This window comes from Tetrahymena thermophila, assembly GCF_000189635.1.
Source record: "Tetrahymena thermophila SB210 genomic scaffold scf_8254716, whole genome shotgun sequence".
NCBI lineage: Eukaryota > Ciliophora > Oligohymenophorea > Hymenostomatida > Tetrahymenidae > Tetrahymena > Tetrahymena thermophila.
The window spans coordinates 304,057-320,945 of NW_002476481.1; the positions used below are offsets into that span (position 1 = coordinate 304,057).

The following is a 16,889-nucleotide window of genomic DNA, read 5'->3' on the forward strand; positions in this document are numbered from 1 at the left end:
TTTTAAATTATTAAAACTATTTTTTTAATATCTGGATGGAATGTAATAAACAAAGTAGATTTAAAAAAAAAAAAATATTAGTTTCTCTTCATTAAACATTTGTATATATTAAAGTAAAAGTTATTTTAAAAATTAAGCTCGTATTTTTTTAGGAATTTAAAGGACAATTTTAATTACTTGAATCGAAAGAATCAAAACCCCTCACAAATTAATCTTGAACATTTTAACATGAATAAAAATGTAAGTGTAAAATTAAGAATCCTTAAATTAATTAAAACCATCTAATTTTATTCAAATAGTTAGATTAAGAATTTATAACAAGTAATTTAGATTTAAAAACAAATAAATAGTTAGTTTGAAAAAGAAATAAGAAAATTAAAGGCAAACATTCAAATTTAAAGCAAATTCAAAATGGTCTTAAAAAAATTGTTGCTTGGTTGGTAGGTTTTTTTATACTTCTTTATCTAGATAATTGATATTGTGCTCTCAGATTAAATTTAAATCGATTCTCTTTGGTTTGAATTAAAAGTAAGAAACTTAAAACATATTTTACTTTTAAAAATATATGCATATTATTTTAATAGGAATAAAATGCTTTGATTGTAAGTACACTTCCTGATAAAAATACAGTTTATTGGTAACTTGATTCATAAGGATATATTTAAAAATAAGTAAACCTAATTGGCTGTTAATGTCCAACAAATGAATCAGATAAATCTTTTGTGGTAAAATAATTTTAATTGAATTATTTTAAATTTTAATTTTATAAAAAGGTTCAGAATGTGTTACACATATTTTTTTATTAAAGTGGTATTTACTATACTGCTTAATTTAGCGATATTGTAAATGCTTTAGATAAATCATCAGTAACGTGCTTATAACATTAAGGATAATCATATACAAAATATTTTTTTTATGTAATAAAACATTTATTTAAAAACGACTTCATAATAAATATTATTATTATTAAAAAAGAATGGATTTTATATTATATACTAATCTAGTAAATGGTTTATAGTTAGATTAAACTTTGTTTTGAATATTAATTATGATTATATTGGTTTTGATAGAAATGTTAAAATTAAGTAACGAGTCTATAGATTTTATGAAAATAATAGTAAATGGATTATTTATTCTGATGGCGCGCTTAAAAATTATGCTTATTGGAAAGGAGTCTAATATTTAATCCCTGGTTCTGGTCAATTTTCTAATTATTAATACTATCTCATAGATGTATATTGTTTAAATTTAATCTTAATTTATTAAAAAATTTTTTAATTATTAGGAAAACAGTCAATTATTCTTTGATGGTTTAAATTCAATCTACAAATTAAAATTTGATAATAATACTAATCAAATATTAATTAATGGAATTATTACTCTCGATTAAGGGTCTATTTTTTCTCAGCTTTTTACAATTCCAGGATATGTAAGTTTTTATTTTATAAGCTAAATAAAAATAAATTTAATAAAAGCAAAATTAAGTAATTGTGGTCTATATAAACTAATAACTCAAATTATATGATACACAAACTGTAAATTTGCTTTATTCTATTGAAAATTCCTTTATTGACACATCTTCTGTGTAAAGACCTTTCGACTTAATCCTAACATATCAAGTAAAAAATTTAAAATATAAACACAATTTAATCTTAGTTAATTAAAAAAAATAAATAATTTTGAATCTCTCTGAGCATTTATTTTGAAATGTGCACTTGGCGCTAAAAAAAATGAAAATTAAAAAAAGCGCACGCACTAGGTACGCATTAATTAAAAATTGTAAAATTTTTTTAAAAATTAAATATTAAGAATTCTTTAATATTAAAAATAAAATTTAAATTTTTTAATTTTTACGTGCGCATTAAGAGAAAGTTACCATTTAAAATATTTAAATCTAATTTGATTAATAAATATATAGAATGTATTAGTTGTTGGTACAAATAAATATACTTTAGCATATCAAAATAATGCTTTTTCATCCTAAAAGATCTTAATAAAAAATATGTATCAACTTCCATGCAGAGATAAAGTCTTAAGAAAATTATTTTAAAGTGTAAGATTTTTAACTTTAGTTCATAATTTAATAACTATTTTTTTAGTAAATATCTTTGATATTATTTGATTCAACTAATTACTACTTTATAACTATGGACGATTTAGTTTGTAGACCAAGTTAATACATGGATTCAAAGTAAGGTTTTTGTATTTGAAATTTTATTATTTATTATTTATTTTGATATCATAAGTAATTAGTGCCAAATATGTACAGATAATCAAGTTCTTATTAAGTAATTTTCTTTTTATTTTTATTAATAATTAAAAATTTTTTTTATTTCATCAAGTGATTAATGTTCAGATTATTGCCAACCAGCATAAGTTAAAAGGTATTTTTAACATTTTTTAATTTTTCTATAAAATTATTTTTATGATTAATAGTAATTAAACCTGCTTACCATGTCCAAATATTTAGATTAATGGTCAATGCTTTCAAAAAATAGCTAATTGTTAAGCTTATTAAGCAAATGGTTAATGCTCAGTGTGTGCTTTAGGATATACTTTAAGTTCAGAAAAGTAATTTAAATTTTAAAACTAAGAATATTTTAATCTTATATTTGAAGCATTTTAATATTATTTTTTAGTTTAATTCAATTTACATTATTTTAATAGTCAATGCAAATAATGCTAAATAGGAAGTTTTTATGATAAGGGAAGCAATAATTGCTTGAAGTGTGATGCTTCATGTAAAACTTGTGAAGGAACTGGTATAAACTAATGCACATCATGCTTTTAAGATTAAATTTTAATCAGTGGATTTTGTTAATATTGCTAAGATGGATTTTATTATGATCCAAAATAATTAGATTGCTTTTAGTGCGATAAAAGTTGTAAAACTTGTAAAGGTGGAAGTAATAATGATTGCTTATCTTGTGAAACTAATTTTAATCTAAACAAAAATCAATGTACAATCTATTAAAGTGATGAGTAATGTTAAAATATAACAACTTACAATGAATTTATATTTGATGAGTGCTTCTAAGGCTATAAATTTGCTCAGCTTACTTCTATTTGTCTTTAGTTTTTAATTTTGAGTTCAATCTTACTTTCTTTTTTGCTAATTTATATTTCTCCAGCTTCCAGTCCAGTGAGCTGGTGTTACTTACAAATTTAGCAATTAATTGGAAATTACATATTTACTCCGTACATAAATATATTATTGATAAACCATTATCACTTAAAATATAGCTATATGAATAATGTTTTCAATATTATCCCTAACATTTTTAGTTAAAACTCTTCAACTTAGTTTAACTTAAATTTGTTAAATACTTTTATAAACGTATAAAATATTTCTGATAGTTACTCTCGCAATTGCTTTTACTAAATAATTATATTTTTGCTTGCTACTTTTATAAGTATTGTCTTACTGATAAAATAAAGATTCTTCTCAAAGGCTATTAATTGGGTAGATCGTTATATTAACTGGAATTACATGATAGGAGCATTAAGATTAATTTCAAACTTTATTATCTTTAATTTCTTTTTACTTCTTAGCTAATTATCTTCCTTATCTATTATTGATTATTGCTTTTTTTCTGCCTTTGCTATCATTTACTCATTATTTCATTTTCTACTTTTCTCTAAACTTAAAAGAATAGATTAATACAGCCAAAATTCTAACTTATAATTAATATCCCTTGCTTATGTAGGCACTCAGAGAATCCATTTTCTATAAAGAATATTTTGGATAGGTTTTGAATTTAGGAAGCTTATAATTGCAATTATCTAAGGAGCTCTACTGCTTTCTAGTAACTAGTATAAATCAGTTCCATGGATTCATTTTGTAATAAATATTTTTTATTTGCTTTTAATATTAAAATACAGACCTTTTGTTGATAAAAATAATAATCTAATGCTAACTCTAATGGAGATTTTTCATATACTTCTGATATTTTAGATTTCAATGATAACTAATACAAATAATGAGCCATAGACTTTGGAATAACCATTTTTATAAAATAATAAAAACTCTTAAGTTTTTTTTGGTTATATCTTCATAGCTTTGATATTACTCTTTGTAATTTCTTATATGCTATTTTGCATTTACATATTAATCAAACACATACTCTAAAATATATGTAAGAGACGCTAAATCAAAACAAAAAGCGATCTAAATATAACAATCAACTAATAATTATCCTCTTCTAATATGAGTAAAGCAGTCTCATAAAATTTTAATATAAATCACTTAGAATAAAAAGAGATATAATGGACAAGGAACCCGTTAAATAAAAATTTTAAGCTAAAAGATGGCAAATAAGTTGTTGAGTTATCATCAATTTAATAATTTTGATATCCATAAAAAATAATATAAATATATATATTTAAGGTTCATTTGAGTTCAGTAAACTTTCTGTAGTTTATTTTACTCTTTAAAAAAAATTAAAAATTTATCTAAAAAAATGAATTTATTGAAATTAAATTATTAATCAAATTATAATATATCTTTTTAAATTTTTCATTCTCTATAACCACTGATAAAATTAAAAATCTATGATGAAGTGAATTAATAACTCTTTATATCACTTTTCTTTTTTTACTTAAGCTGTATGAACTATTACTATTAGATATTTGGATTTTTGATTGATTGATATTATATCTTTTTAACAATTATTTTTCTTTATTTAAATCCAATTTTATTAAATTATTTTGGAAATATAATATACCTATAAAATATATCTTATTTTTAAAAATTAGTAATATCTTTTTTGAAAAGAAAATTTTATTTATTATTGAATTTTATTTTTTAAATTATTAAAAATTTGTTCAAAAAGTTTTTAAAAAAGTCTGAAAATGTAGCCCTCCAAGTAAAATACTTGGAAAGCGAAAAAATAGTAAAAGATTTTTTCTACTTACTAATCTAAAAATGCATTCTCTGCTCTTAGAAGAATAGTGTTCAATAAATAATATTATTAATACATAAATTTAATTTAAGATTTAATATTAAAAATATTAAAAAGTAAATCAATAAAATAAAACCTTAAAATGGATAAAAGATAAAAAATTTTATATCAAAATAATTATATAATCTCATAAAGTTATACAAATTATTACATAACTTAAAAATGTTTTTTTGGATGATATTTAAATGGAAAAAAATAATTATAGATCTTTTATAGGTATTTTTTTACTTAAATAAAGATAAATAACTGATTTTTTTTTGGCTGCATATTGGTTTAAATCTAATTTATATGATCTATCATATCTAAATTTATATGATCTACCATATTTAATTCTTTTGCTTTACATATTAAGTATCTTACTTTGATCCCTCATTTCTATAGCAAATATGTGGTTAAGCTAAGCTAATTAAATTATTTGTATATTTTTGTTATGTCATATTACGCATTTTAATTAAATAACATAAATATTAAATTAGGATTTAAGTGTTTAATTTGTATGTTTTTTGAGTAACTAAAATAAAAATCAAATATATTGTTTTTATTGAGTAAAATGTGATTTAATTGGTCAGGTATAAACCTCAAAATTTTTATATCCTTTGAAATACAAAAATATTTAAATTGTTTCTATAGTAGTTTAATCAAAAATAACATAATTCTATTATCAAAAAAAAATGATTTCTTTTAATTTATTTATTTTTAAGTTTAATGAATATTTTTTTGAAGAAAATAAACATACAAAAATATCTTGAATATAAAAAATCTTATTTAAAGAAAAGGTTGAAAATTAATTAATGTTTGTTTTTTTATTAATTGCCTAAAAATCTAATATAAGCTTCTGCAACCATTTTAAAATATGATAAATTGTTTATTAATAATAATTATTTAATTATTAATATTATTTTTTTATTTCTGCACTGTGATAAATAAAGTAGATTTAAAAATAGAAAAAGATATTAGTTTCTCTGTATTAAAACATAAAAATAAATTTATACTTTTATTTAAAGAAAATAGAAGTGAAAAATTTTTTAATAAATTGAGCCACAATTTTTTTAGGAATTAAAAGGACAGCTTTAATTACTTGAATTGAAAGAATAAAAACCCCTCACTAATTAATCTTGAACATTTTAACATGAATAAAAATGTAAGTGAATAATTAAGAATCCTTAAATTAATTAAAACCATCTAATTTTATTCAAATAGTTAGATTAAGAAGTTATAACAAATATCTTATATTTAAAAACAAATAAATCGTTAATTTGAAAAAGAAATAAGAAAATTAAAGGTAAGTATTCTAATTTAAAGCAAACTCAAAATGGTCTAAAAAAAATTGCTGTTATAGGTTTTTTTATACTTCTTTATTTAGATAATTGATATTGTGCTCTCAGATTAAATTCAAATCGATAACAACTGGTTTGAATTAAAAGTAAGAAACTTAAAACATATTTTACTTTTAAAAATATATACATATTATTTTAATAGGAATAAAATGCTTTGATTGTAAGTACACTTCCTGATAAAAACACAGTTTATTGGTAACTTGATTCATAAGGATATATTTAAAAATAAGTAAACCTAATTGGCTGTTCATGTTAAACAAGAGCATCAGATAAATCTTTTGTGGTAATATAATTTTAATAGAATTATTTTAAATTTAAATTTTATAAAAAGGATTAGAATGTATTATACATATTTATTTATTAAAGTGGTATTTACTATACTGCTTAATTTAGCGATATTGTAAATGCTTTAGATAAATCATCAGTATAGTGCTTATAAAATTAAGGATAACCATTTACAAGATATTTTTTTTATGTAATCAATAGATTTATTTAAAAAAGACCTAACAATTATTATTATTAAAAAAGAATGGATTTTATATAATAGCCTAACAATCTGCTAGAATATGGTTAATAGTTAGAAAAAATTTTGTTTTGATTAATAATATGGGTGATCCTACTACTGATAGCAATGTAATAATTTACAAAGCAGTCACATATTTTAATGAAAATGATAGTAAATGTATAACTTATCTTGATGGGATTTATAATTATATTTTTTGGAAAGGAGTTGAGTATTTAATTTCTAATATTCCTATGTCTAATTTACTATATTATCTCATAGATGTATATTGTTTAAATTTAATATTAATTATTTATTATTAAATTATTTAATTATTAGGAAAACAGTCAATTATTCTTTGATAGTTTATAATCAATCTACAAATTTGAATTTGATGTTACTAATAAAAATTTAATTAAGAAAAAAATTATTAATCTTGATTAGGGGTCTATTTTTTCTCAGGTTTTTAAAATTCCAGGATATGTAAGTTTTTATTTTATAAACTAAGTAAAAATACCTTTAATAAAAGCCAAATTAAGTAATTGTCACTTACACTAACCAATAACTCTAATTATATGATACATAAACAGAATATTATCTTTATTCTATTGAAAATTCTTAAATTGACACATCTTTAGCAAATTACCCTTTTGACTTAATCCTAACATATAATGTAAGAAATTTAAATATAAACACAATTTAATTGCTTGATGAATTTAAAAAAAATAAATAATTTTGAATCTTAATTGTAAATTTAATAATGGCAAATAAAATTAGCTATCTCTTATTAAGTTAATAAAAACAATATTTATCTTTATTTGTTTCAATATAAAATATAAATCTAATAGTGATTTAAAATATTTACATCTAATTTTTTTTTTAAATATCTAGAATATATTAATTTTTGGTACAAATAAATATACTTTAGCGTATCAAAGTAATGTTTTTTCATCCTAAAATATGTAAATAAACAATATTTATCAACTTCCATCCACAGATATACTCTACAGAAAAATTTTTTTAAGCGTAAGATTTTTATGTTTGGTAATAATTTAATAATTAATTACTTTTTTAGACAAAATCTTAGATATTATCTGATTAAATTAATTACTACTTTATAACAATGGACGATATAGTTTGTACACCAGGTTAATACTTGGATTCAAAGTAATATTTTTGCATTTGAAATTTCATTATTTATTATTTATTTTGATATCAATTTATTATAATAGTAATTAAACCTGCTCACCATGTCCATAAAACTGCACTAAATGCTTGAATACTCAGTAATGTTTAAATTGTGTGACAGGATTTAATTTAATAAATGCTCAATGCTTTCAATTAATAGCTAATTGTAAAACTTACTTATCTGCTACTTAATGCGTAGAATGCGTTACAGGATATATTATAAATCATAATTAATGCCTTCAACAAATAGCTAATTGTTAAAATTATTTATAAAATGGTTAATGCTCAGTGTGTATCTCAGGATATACTTTAGTTAATAATCAATGCTTCCAACAAATAGCTAATTGTTAAAATTATTAATAAAATGGTTAATGCTCAGTGTGTATCTCAGGATATAGTTTAGTTAATAATCAATGCTTCCAACAAATAGCAAAATGTTAAAATTATTAAGCAAATGGTTAATGCTCAGTGTGTATCTCAGGATATACTTTAGTTAATAATCAATGCTTCCAACAAATAGCTAATTGTTAAAATTATTAAGTAAATGGTTAATGCTCAGTATGTGTTTCAGGATATATTTAAATCAATGGTCTATGCTTTCAACAAATAACTAACTGTTAAGCTTATTAAACTAATGGTTAATGCTCAGTATGTGATTTAGGATATGTTTTAAGTTAAGAAAAGTAATTTGTATTTTAAAACTAAGAATATTTTAATTTTATATTTGAAGCATTTTAATATTATTTTTTTAGTTTAATTCAATTTACATTATATATTTATAAAAGTTAGACAGTAGATAAATTTAATGTTTAATAAATAGACTTCTTAAATTTCGAATAAATTTTAATGATTTAAAAATTTTGTAATACATTTTTTCACACAAAAAGATTTTTATAATTAAAGATTGAATATTTTCAAAATAAAATAATGATAAAAATAAATATAATTTAACTTCTTATTTGTTAATTATAGCCAATGCACATAATGCTAAATAGGAAGTTTTTATGATAAGGGAAGCAATAATTGCTTGAAGTGTGATGTTTCATGTAAAACTTGTGAAGGAACTGGTATAAACTAATGCACATCATGCTTTTAAGATGCAACTTTAACTAGTGGATTTTGTTAATATTGCTAAGATGGATTTTATTATGATCTAAATTAATTAGATTGCTTTTAGTGCGATAAAAGCTGTAAAACTTGTAAAGGTGGAAGTAATAACGATTGCTTATCATGTGAAACTAATTTTAATCTAGACACAAATCATTGTAAAGTTAATTAAGGTTATGAGCAATGTTAAAATATAACAACTTATGATGAATATGTATTTGAGGAGTGTTTCTAGGGCTATAAATTTGCTCAGCTTACTTCTATTTGTCTTTAGTTTTTAATTTTGAGTTCAATCTTACTTTCTTTTTTGCTAATTTATATTTCTCCAGCTTCCAGTCCAGTGAACTGGTGTTACTTACAAATTTAGCAATTAATTGGAAATTACATATTTACTCCGTACATAAATATATTATTGATAAACCATTATCACTTAAAATATATCTATATGAATAATATTTTCAATATTATCCCTAACATTTTTAGTTAAAACTCTTCAACTTAGTTTAACTTAAATTTGTTAAATACTTTTATAAACGTATAAAATATTTCTGATAGTTACTCTAGCAATTGCTTTTACTAAATAATTATATTTTTGCTTGCTACTTTTATAAGTATTGTCTTACTTATAAAATAAAGATACTTCTCAAAGGCTATTAATTGGGTAGATCGTTACATTAACTGGAATTACATGATAGGAGCATTAAGATTAATTTCAAACTTTATTATCTTTAATTTCTTTTTACTTCTTAGCTAATTATCTTCCTTATCTATTATTGATTATTGCTTTTTTTCAGCCTTTGCTATCATTTACTCATTATTTCATTTTCTACTTTTCTCTAAACTTAAAACAATAGATTAATACAGCCAAAATTCTAACTTATAATTAATATCCCTTGCTTATGTAGGCACTGGGAGAACCAATTTTCTATAAAGAATATTTTGGATAGGTTTTGAATTTAGGAAGCTTATAATTGCAATTATCTAAGGAGCTCTACTGCTTTCTAGTAACTAGTATAAATCAGTTCCATGGATTCATTTTGTAATAAATATTTTTTATTTGCTTTTAATATTAAAATACAGACCTTTTGTTGATAAAAATAATAATCTAATGCTAACTCTAATGGAGATTTTTCATATACTTTTGATATTTTAGATTTCAATGATAACTAATACAAATAATGAGCCATAAACTTTGGAATAACCATTTTTATAAAATAATAAAAACTCTTAAGTTTTATTTGGTTATATCTTCATAGCTTTGATATCACTCTTTGTAATTTCTTATATGCTATTTTGCATTTACATATTAATCAAACACATACTCTAAAATACATGTAAGAGACGCTAAATGAAAACAAAAAGCGATTTAAATATAACAATCAACTAATAATTATCCTCTTCTAATATGAGTAAAACAGTGTCATAAAATTTTGATATAAATCACTTAGAATAAAAAGAGATATAATGGACAAGGAACCCGTTAAATAAAAATTTTAAGCTAAAAGATGACAAATAAGTTGTTGAGTTATCATCAATTTAATAATTTTGATATCCATAAAAAATAATAAAAAAATATATATTTAAGGTTAATTTAAATTCAGTAAATTTTATGTAGTTTATTTTTAAAAAAATTAAAAATTTTGCTAAAAAAATGAATTTATTGAAATTAAATAATTAAATAGTTTAAATTTTCTATTTAAAATTTAATCAAATTATAATATATCTTTTTAAATTTTTCACTCACTATAACCACTGATAAAATTAAAAATCTATGATGAAGTGAATTAATAACTCTTTTTATATCACTTTTCTTTTTTTACTTAAGCTGTATGAACTATTACCATTAGATCATTTGATTTTTGATTGATTGATTATATATCTTTTTAACAATTATTTTTATTTATTTAATTTGAATTTTATTAAATTATTTTGGAAATATAATATACCTATAAAATATATCTTATTTTTAAAAATTAGTAATATCTTTTTTAAAAAGAAAATTATATTTAACTTAAAAAATTAATTAAATTTTACTTTTAACTTAATACCATAATTAATGAGGATTGGCATTATTTTATTTATATCTATCAATACAGATATCTTACAAATAGAATATCAAAAACTTGTTTTAAAGGAAATTTAGATATTATTTAGCTAAAATAAATCAGAAAAATAAAAATTAATTAATGCCAATACTTAATAAATATATTATTGAAGTTCAATATACCAATATAACTTAAATATGTATTAAAATGTAAAAAAAATATTATTTCTTAAGAGAAATAATTAAAAGAGGAAATGATCTGCTGAATATAATTATAAAATACAAAAATAAGCATTTAGAAATAAAATTTATTTAGTTTTGATAAGAAAAAATAATCTATCTCAACTTCATCAGCTAGAATGTTATGTATTAATTAATTAATTACAAGATAATTAAATTTGAATATAGTTAAGTAGTACTTATTTTTAGTGAATAAGACTTAACTAGATTGAGTTTACCATAGAATTGCTATTAAGTGAGTAAATCTATCAATTCTTTTAAACCCCAAAAAGTTAAGCTGTAATTAAATTTTTTATAGTGATCAATCATAGCTTCTTAATAATTATTTATTAAATAAGATTGATCTGATACTTTCTAAAGCAATTTATTATTAATTAATAAAAAAATAAATTAAAAATCTAGACTCCAACCAAGGTGAACTAAACCAGACAATGAACTAAATACCTTTTTTTTATTGGATTTCTTTACAGCTATTACTGCTAATAATTTAGATGAGATATTTAAAGAGTGAATAAATAGAGATAAATAAATATTGGTTCTATTTACCAGTAAATTTAAAAAAATTTTTTATGTTATTGAACAATATATTTTAAAAAGGAATCTAATGCCCTAATTGTACAAACTTTGAAAGATAATAATGTTGTATATTGGAAACTTGACTCCTAAGGATATATTTAAAAATCAATTATCCTAGATAAATGCGGGGTTACATAAGATACTCAAGATAAATCTTTTGAAGTATTTATTTTTATTGTTATTATATTTTTAATAACTTTATTTTTAAAAATAAACAAAAAGTATAAAGAATATTTATATATTTTTATCTATCATGAAAATGGATATTATAAAGTAAAATCTAGTGACTTATAAAAAGTTGCAGATAATTCATCAGTGAATTGTGAAAATGTAAATAACAATATTAACTAAGTCAGATATATCTATTATGTAAAAAAATGTTAATATTCATATTAAATATTAAAATTATTTTTATAATAATAAAAAAAGAATGAATAGTTTATAATTAATTATAGAGTTGGTAAAACCCAATAGCTAATTATAAGAAAGGATTTTATATAGGTTAATAGTAAATCATAAAACAAGCCTGATAAAAGTGATATTTTGAACAAAGAAGTTGATAACTTTTCTGAAAACAATAGTCAATGTATAACTTATAAATTATCGAATCAATCCTACATATATTGGGAAGGATAATAGTATTAATTACCTGATGAAAATTATTCATACTATTTGATAGATGTATTTTAAACAAATTAATTTATCTTTACTTTTCTTATAAAGTCTTTAAATAATAAATAATTAGAAAAGCTTACTACTATTTTATAACATGGGTAAAGATAATTCTATTATTTGCACTTTTGAGTTTGATAAAACTAACTATAAGGCAAAACAAAAAAATAAGTTGATTATAGGTAGTGGTGGTATATTTTCATAAGTATTCTCTATTGATGGAAACGTAAAACTTTTTAATATCATTTCATTTTTAAAATCGTTTGAATTTTAGAATTAACAATTTATAGCTGCTTCCCTTGATGATAATAGACTTAAGTTATATGATGCTGCTTCTCTTCAGTTGTAAAAAACGAATGGGGAATTTTAATAGCTTTCAAAAAATGCTAATTATAATTCTATTTTAACTTATGGGGTAATGAATTAATTTATTTATCATTCTTGTGAGAAAAATAATTAAAATTTTTTTAAAAAGTATTTTTATCTAATCAAATAAATTTTTGACTCTATCCTACCCCTAATCTAAATATAATTTTTATTATTAAATAGAGCTTTTTAATTGTAGAAGACTAAGGATATGGCCTAAGCTACAAAAATGGAAATATTTAAATTGAAAAAAGAGATATCAAAGATAAGAATTCTTATAAATTACCATCGACTGATAAACTTTATAGAAGATTATTTCAAGCTGTAAAATATCAAAACAAACTTACATGTTTTTAAATTTATAAAATTTAATATTTTAGGCTAAATCTCAAATTCTATAAAAATCTGAAAATTATTATTATTTAACTATGGATTCTATTGTCTGTGATTAAGATTAATATTTAAATGCTAGGTAAATATATACTATATAAAAAGTTAATTTTAAATATTTCACTTATTAATTTAAAAGCAATCAATGTTTGTAATGTGGTTCAAATTAGATTTTCAAAGAGTAAATTAATTAATTTATTTAATTTAGCTAACATAATTTAAAATTTTAATAAAAGCAATTAGTGCTAAGATTGTCAAAAACAATTTTTCAAAAAGTAAACTTTTAACTAACAACTAACGACTATCAAACTAGTTTTTGTTAACTCATTTTTTATAAAAAAAAAAGAAATAACACTTGTTATTCCTGTTCAGAGAATTGCAGTGTTTGCTAAGAAAGCCAATCTTGTAAAGAATGCAATGTAGGTTTTTACTTAGATTAAAAGTAAGCAATACTTTAAAATTTATTTTATAATTTTGTGTTAAATTATTATTACCTAGATAAAATGTTAATAAATAACTTAATTCAATTTTAGTTATAATGCTTTTAAAATAATTTTTAACAGCCAAAGTAAATGCTTAAAATGCTTAAATAATTGTAACTTATGCAGCGATTCAAAAACATGCAATGAATGTAAAGAAGGATTTGAATTCAAAGACAATTAATGTATCGAGTGTATTGCTTAGCCAGGATAATTTTTCGATCCAAATGTTAAAAAATGCGTTTAATGTGATAATTATTGTGAAACATGTTTGACATCAAATCAATGCAAAGGTTGCAAATAAGGTTACGCTTTAGACACTAAGTATATACAATTTTAATATTTTATTTTTTTAATATTATATATATAAAATATTAGAAATACATGTTAAATACAGTAGCAATGTAGCTAAAATTGTTAAAGCTGTAATCCTCAATCATATTGCCTAAAATGTAACGATGGATATTATTTAGACAAAAGCAATATGTGTTAATAATAATAATGTGATCAAAACTGTTAGAAATGTGAATAATCTTCTAAAAAATGTTTGAATTGTTAGTCTGGATACTTTTTAGATTCAAAGTAATTTATTTAAAAGATTTTTAATGTTTAAGCTCAACATTTTTATAAAGTTAAAATTGTAGTAAATGCTAAGATTTTTGTGTCTAATGCTCAGATGCTAAATCTTGTTCTTAGTGTACAAGTGGGTATAATCTTTTTGGTACTGAATGCATAATATGTGAACAAAAATCTGGATACTTTTTAGATTAAACTAACAACTAATGCTCAAAGTGTGATTCTAATTGTTAAACTTGTATAATAAGCCCAAAAAAATGCTAATCTTGCTAAGCAAGATATTACTTAGATAAAAGGTAAAAAATATTTTTCCTATTTCTATCCAATTTTAATATCAATAAATAAACTAATGAATATTATTATAAAATAGCAATTAATGCATTCAATGTATGATGAATTGTACTGAATGCACTGATTCCTTAACATGTAAATTATGCAATTAAGGATTTTTACACAAAGAAAATTAATGTGTCGATTGTTCTTCTTAACAAGGGTATATTTAAGACTCTAATAACTAATGTGTGCAATGTGACCCTTACTGTGATAAATGTCTAACATCAACAAAATGTGAGGTCTGCATTAAAGGATACAATTTGAATAGTGATAAGTATATTATTTTATTTTTAAAAATGGATTAATATTTTTTTATAAAATCATTCTTTTTAGATGTCATCAAGATTAAGTCTGTAGCTAAAATTGCAAAAAATGTGATAAAGGGTAGTGCAATTAATGCGTAGATGGTTATTTTTTAAATCATAATTAAGAGTGCTAAAAATGTGATATTCATTGTCTTAATTGCTAAAATCAAAGCATATGCTTAAGATGCTCTGAGGGTTTTAAATTAAAGTAAATAATTGTAACTAATGTCATTTGTTGAATTTTATTTTTAAAATTAAAGCTCTTAAAGCGTTTGTATTCCATGCGATTCAGGTTATTTTTATGAGAATTCTACCTAATCATGTATTAAATGTTCTTAAGATATGCAAAAAATAAACAACTGTTTGGTTTGTCCAGTAGGATATTATATGAACGAGAAAGAATAGACTTGTAGTTAGTGCCATTAAAATTGCCAAACATGCAGAGGTCCTAGAGATAACCAATGTAATTCTTGCAATGAAGGAATTATTTTACATAAAAATAGTTGTTATAGTTGTCAAGAAGGATTTTATTTTGAAAAAGAATTATCTAAGTGTTAAAAATGTAAAGATTCTTGCAAGAAATGTATTGGAAATTCAGAACTAGACTGTTTAGAATGTACTTAAAATTACATTTTAGATAAGGCTACTAATGCCTGCAAAGCGATTATTGATGATGATATTTGTATTGATATATAAGAATATAGTGAGGATACCTTCATTAGCTGCTTTGAAAATTACAAATTTGCCAAATAAACTTCAACAATACTTCAATTTTTCACTTTTTCTTGTTTCTTTCTATCTATTTTAATGATATGTGTTCAGCCTTTATATGGACCTCTTTTCTGGTTTTACCTTTAAACTCAACAACTGATTGGCAATTATATATTCTCTAAACAGATGAATATATTTTGGATCAATTAGCTTCATTTGAAATTTAGCTACATGCACAATATTTTAAATGTGATACCTAATTATTTGAATCAATAATTTGAAGTAAAGTATAACTTTAATTTGCTGAATACTTTGATATTCATATAAAATTATTCAACTGATCTATTAAGTAATTGCTTGTATCAAATAGTTTTCCTTTTAATAGTATCTTTGATGAGTATTCTGGTTTTTTTCAGAAAATACAAATTTTTCAAAAAAAGATCATGTCTAATTAAATATATCAATTGGAATTACATGATAGTACTGATCAGAATAGCATATAATTTCCTATTAATGAGTATTACTATCGTGTTAGGATTAAATAAATCTGTGAGCATTAAAGATGGGTGTCTTATTTTCTTGATTATTCTTATCTATTCTTTATTCAATTGCATGCTCACAACAAAGCTTTATAAAATGAAAAAAATAGATATACTTAATTAAGAAACATATTTAATATCTTTAGCGATTACTAATATTCAATAATAAAATCTGAGCACAAGAGCTTTTTGGATGCTATTTGAGTTTAAAAAGTTTATAATCATAATGATTTAAGGAATTACTTTAATTTCTGATAAATACAAATCAGTTCCTTGGTTACACTTTTCTATTAATCTTATTTTTTTGGTATATTTAATAACAAAAAAACCTCTGGTATATGATTTTTGCAACAAAATAATAATTATCTTTTAATTATTTCATTTGCTTATAACACTAGCTATCTCTTTTATTTTGATTTTGAATACTTAACCATTCAATTCTAAATTACCTTTTCAACAAAGTGATTAAGCATCTTTATAATTTTTTGGATATATGCTTATAATTCTGATGATACTTTTTGCTTTTACATAAATGATAGTGTGCATTTATATAATATCAAGAT

General features: G+C 21.3%; 5 protein-coding genes across 5 annotated transcripts; 3 read left to right on the forward strand and 2 right to left on the reverse strand. All coding sequences in view use genetic code 6, as the record gives it.

Annotated features, from left to right (window-relative positions):
• Window positions 1-2,667: 2,667 nt before the first annotated feature.
• On the reverse strand, window positions 2,668-3,609 carry TTHERM_000100048 (hypothetical protein; the record flags this gene model as incomplete). Its single annotated transcript, XM_012796610.1, has 4 exons — window positions 2,668-2,933; window positions 3,008-3,243; window positions 3,328-3,372; window positions 3,491-3,609. 4 exons carry the CDS (start codon window positions 3,607-3,609, stop codon window positions 2,668-2,670), a joined length of 666 nt encoding a protein of 221 aa, XP_012652064.1.
• Window positions 3,610-6,273: 2,664 nt separating this feature from the next.
• On the forward strand, window positions 6,274-7,162 carry TTHERM_000100049 (transmembrane protein, putative). The gene is made up of 5 exons (XM_012796611.1): window positions 6,274-6,384; window positions 6,441-6,581; window positions 6,630-6,773; window positions 6,827-6,931; window positions 7,140-7,162. The coding sequence occupies exons 2-4, from the start codon at window positions 6,548-6,550 to the stop codon at window positions 6,910-6,912; spliced, it is 264 nt and encodes an 87-aa protein (XP_012652065.1). The 5' UTR covers window positions 6,274-6,384; window positions 6,441-6,547; the 3' UTR covers window positions 6,913-6,931; window positions 7,140-7,162.
• Window positions 7,163-7,923: 761 nt separating this feature from the next.
• TTHERM_00100050 (transmembrane protein, putative) lies at window positions 7,924-10,644 on the forward strand (the record flags this gene model as incomplete). Its single annotated transcript, XM_001012153.2, has 3 exons — window positions 7,924-7,967; window positions 8,033-8,671; window positions 8,961-10,644. The coding sequence occupies 3 exons, from the start codon at window positions 7,924-7,926 to the stop codon at window positions 10,642-10,644; spliced, it is 2,367 nt and encodes a 788-aa protein (XP_001012153.2).
• A 1,226-nt stretch (window positions 10,645-11,870) lies between these two features.
• TTHERM_00100060 (hypothetical protein) lies at window positions 11,871-15,467 on the forward strand (the record flags this gene model as incomplete). The annotated part of the gene is made up of 17 exons (XM_001012154.2): window positions 11,871-11,927; window positions 11,977-12,117; window positions 12,178-12,285; window positions 12,385-12,636; window positions 12,701-12,853; window positions 12,902-13,042; window positions 13,177-13,317; window positions 13,374-13,465; window positions 13,523-13,564; window positions 13,620-13,658; window positions 13,730-13,825; window positions 13,947-14,186; window positions 14,241-14,444; window positions 14,507-14,734; window positions 14,809-15,038; window positions 15,105-15,284; window positions 15,337-15,467. The coding sequence occupies 17 exons, from the start codon at window positions 11,871-11,873 to the stop codon at window positions 15,465-15,467; spliced, it is 2,475 nt and encodes an 824-aa protein (XP_001012154.2).
• Window positions 15,468-15,851: 384 nt separating this feature from the next.
• Window positions 15,852-16,799, reverse strand: TTHERM_00100070 (hypothetical protein; the record flags this gene model as incomplete). The annotated part of the gene is made up of 3 exons (XM_001012155.1): window positions 15,852-15,965; window positions 16,262-16,414; window positions 16,776-16,799. The coding sequence occupies 3 exons, from the start codon at window positions 16,797-16,799 to the stop codon at window positions 15,852-15,854; spliced, it is 291 nt and encodes a 96-aa protein (XP_001012155.1).
• Between the last annotated feature and the right edge of the window lie 90 nt (window positions 16,800-16,889).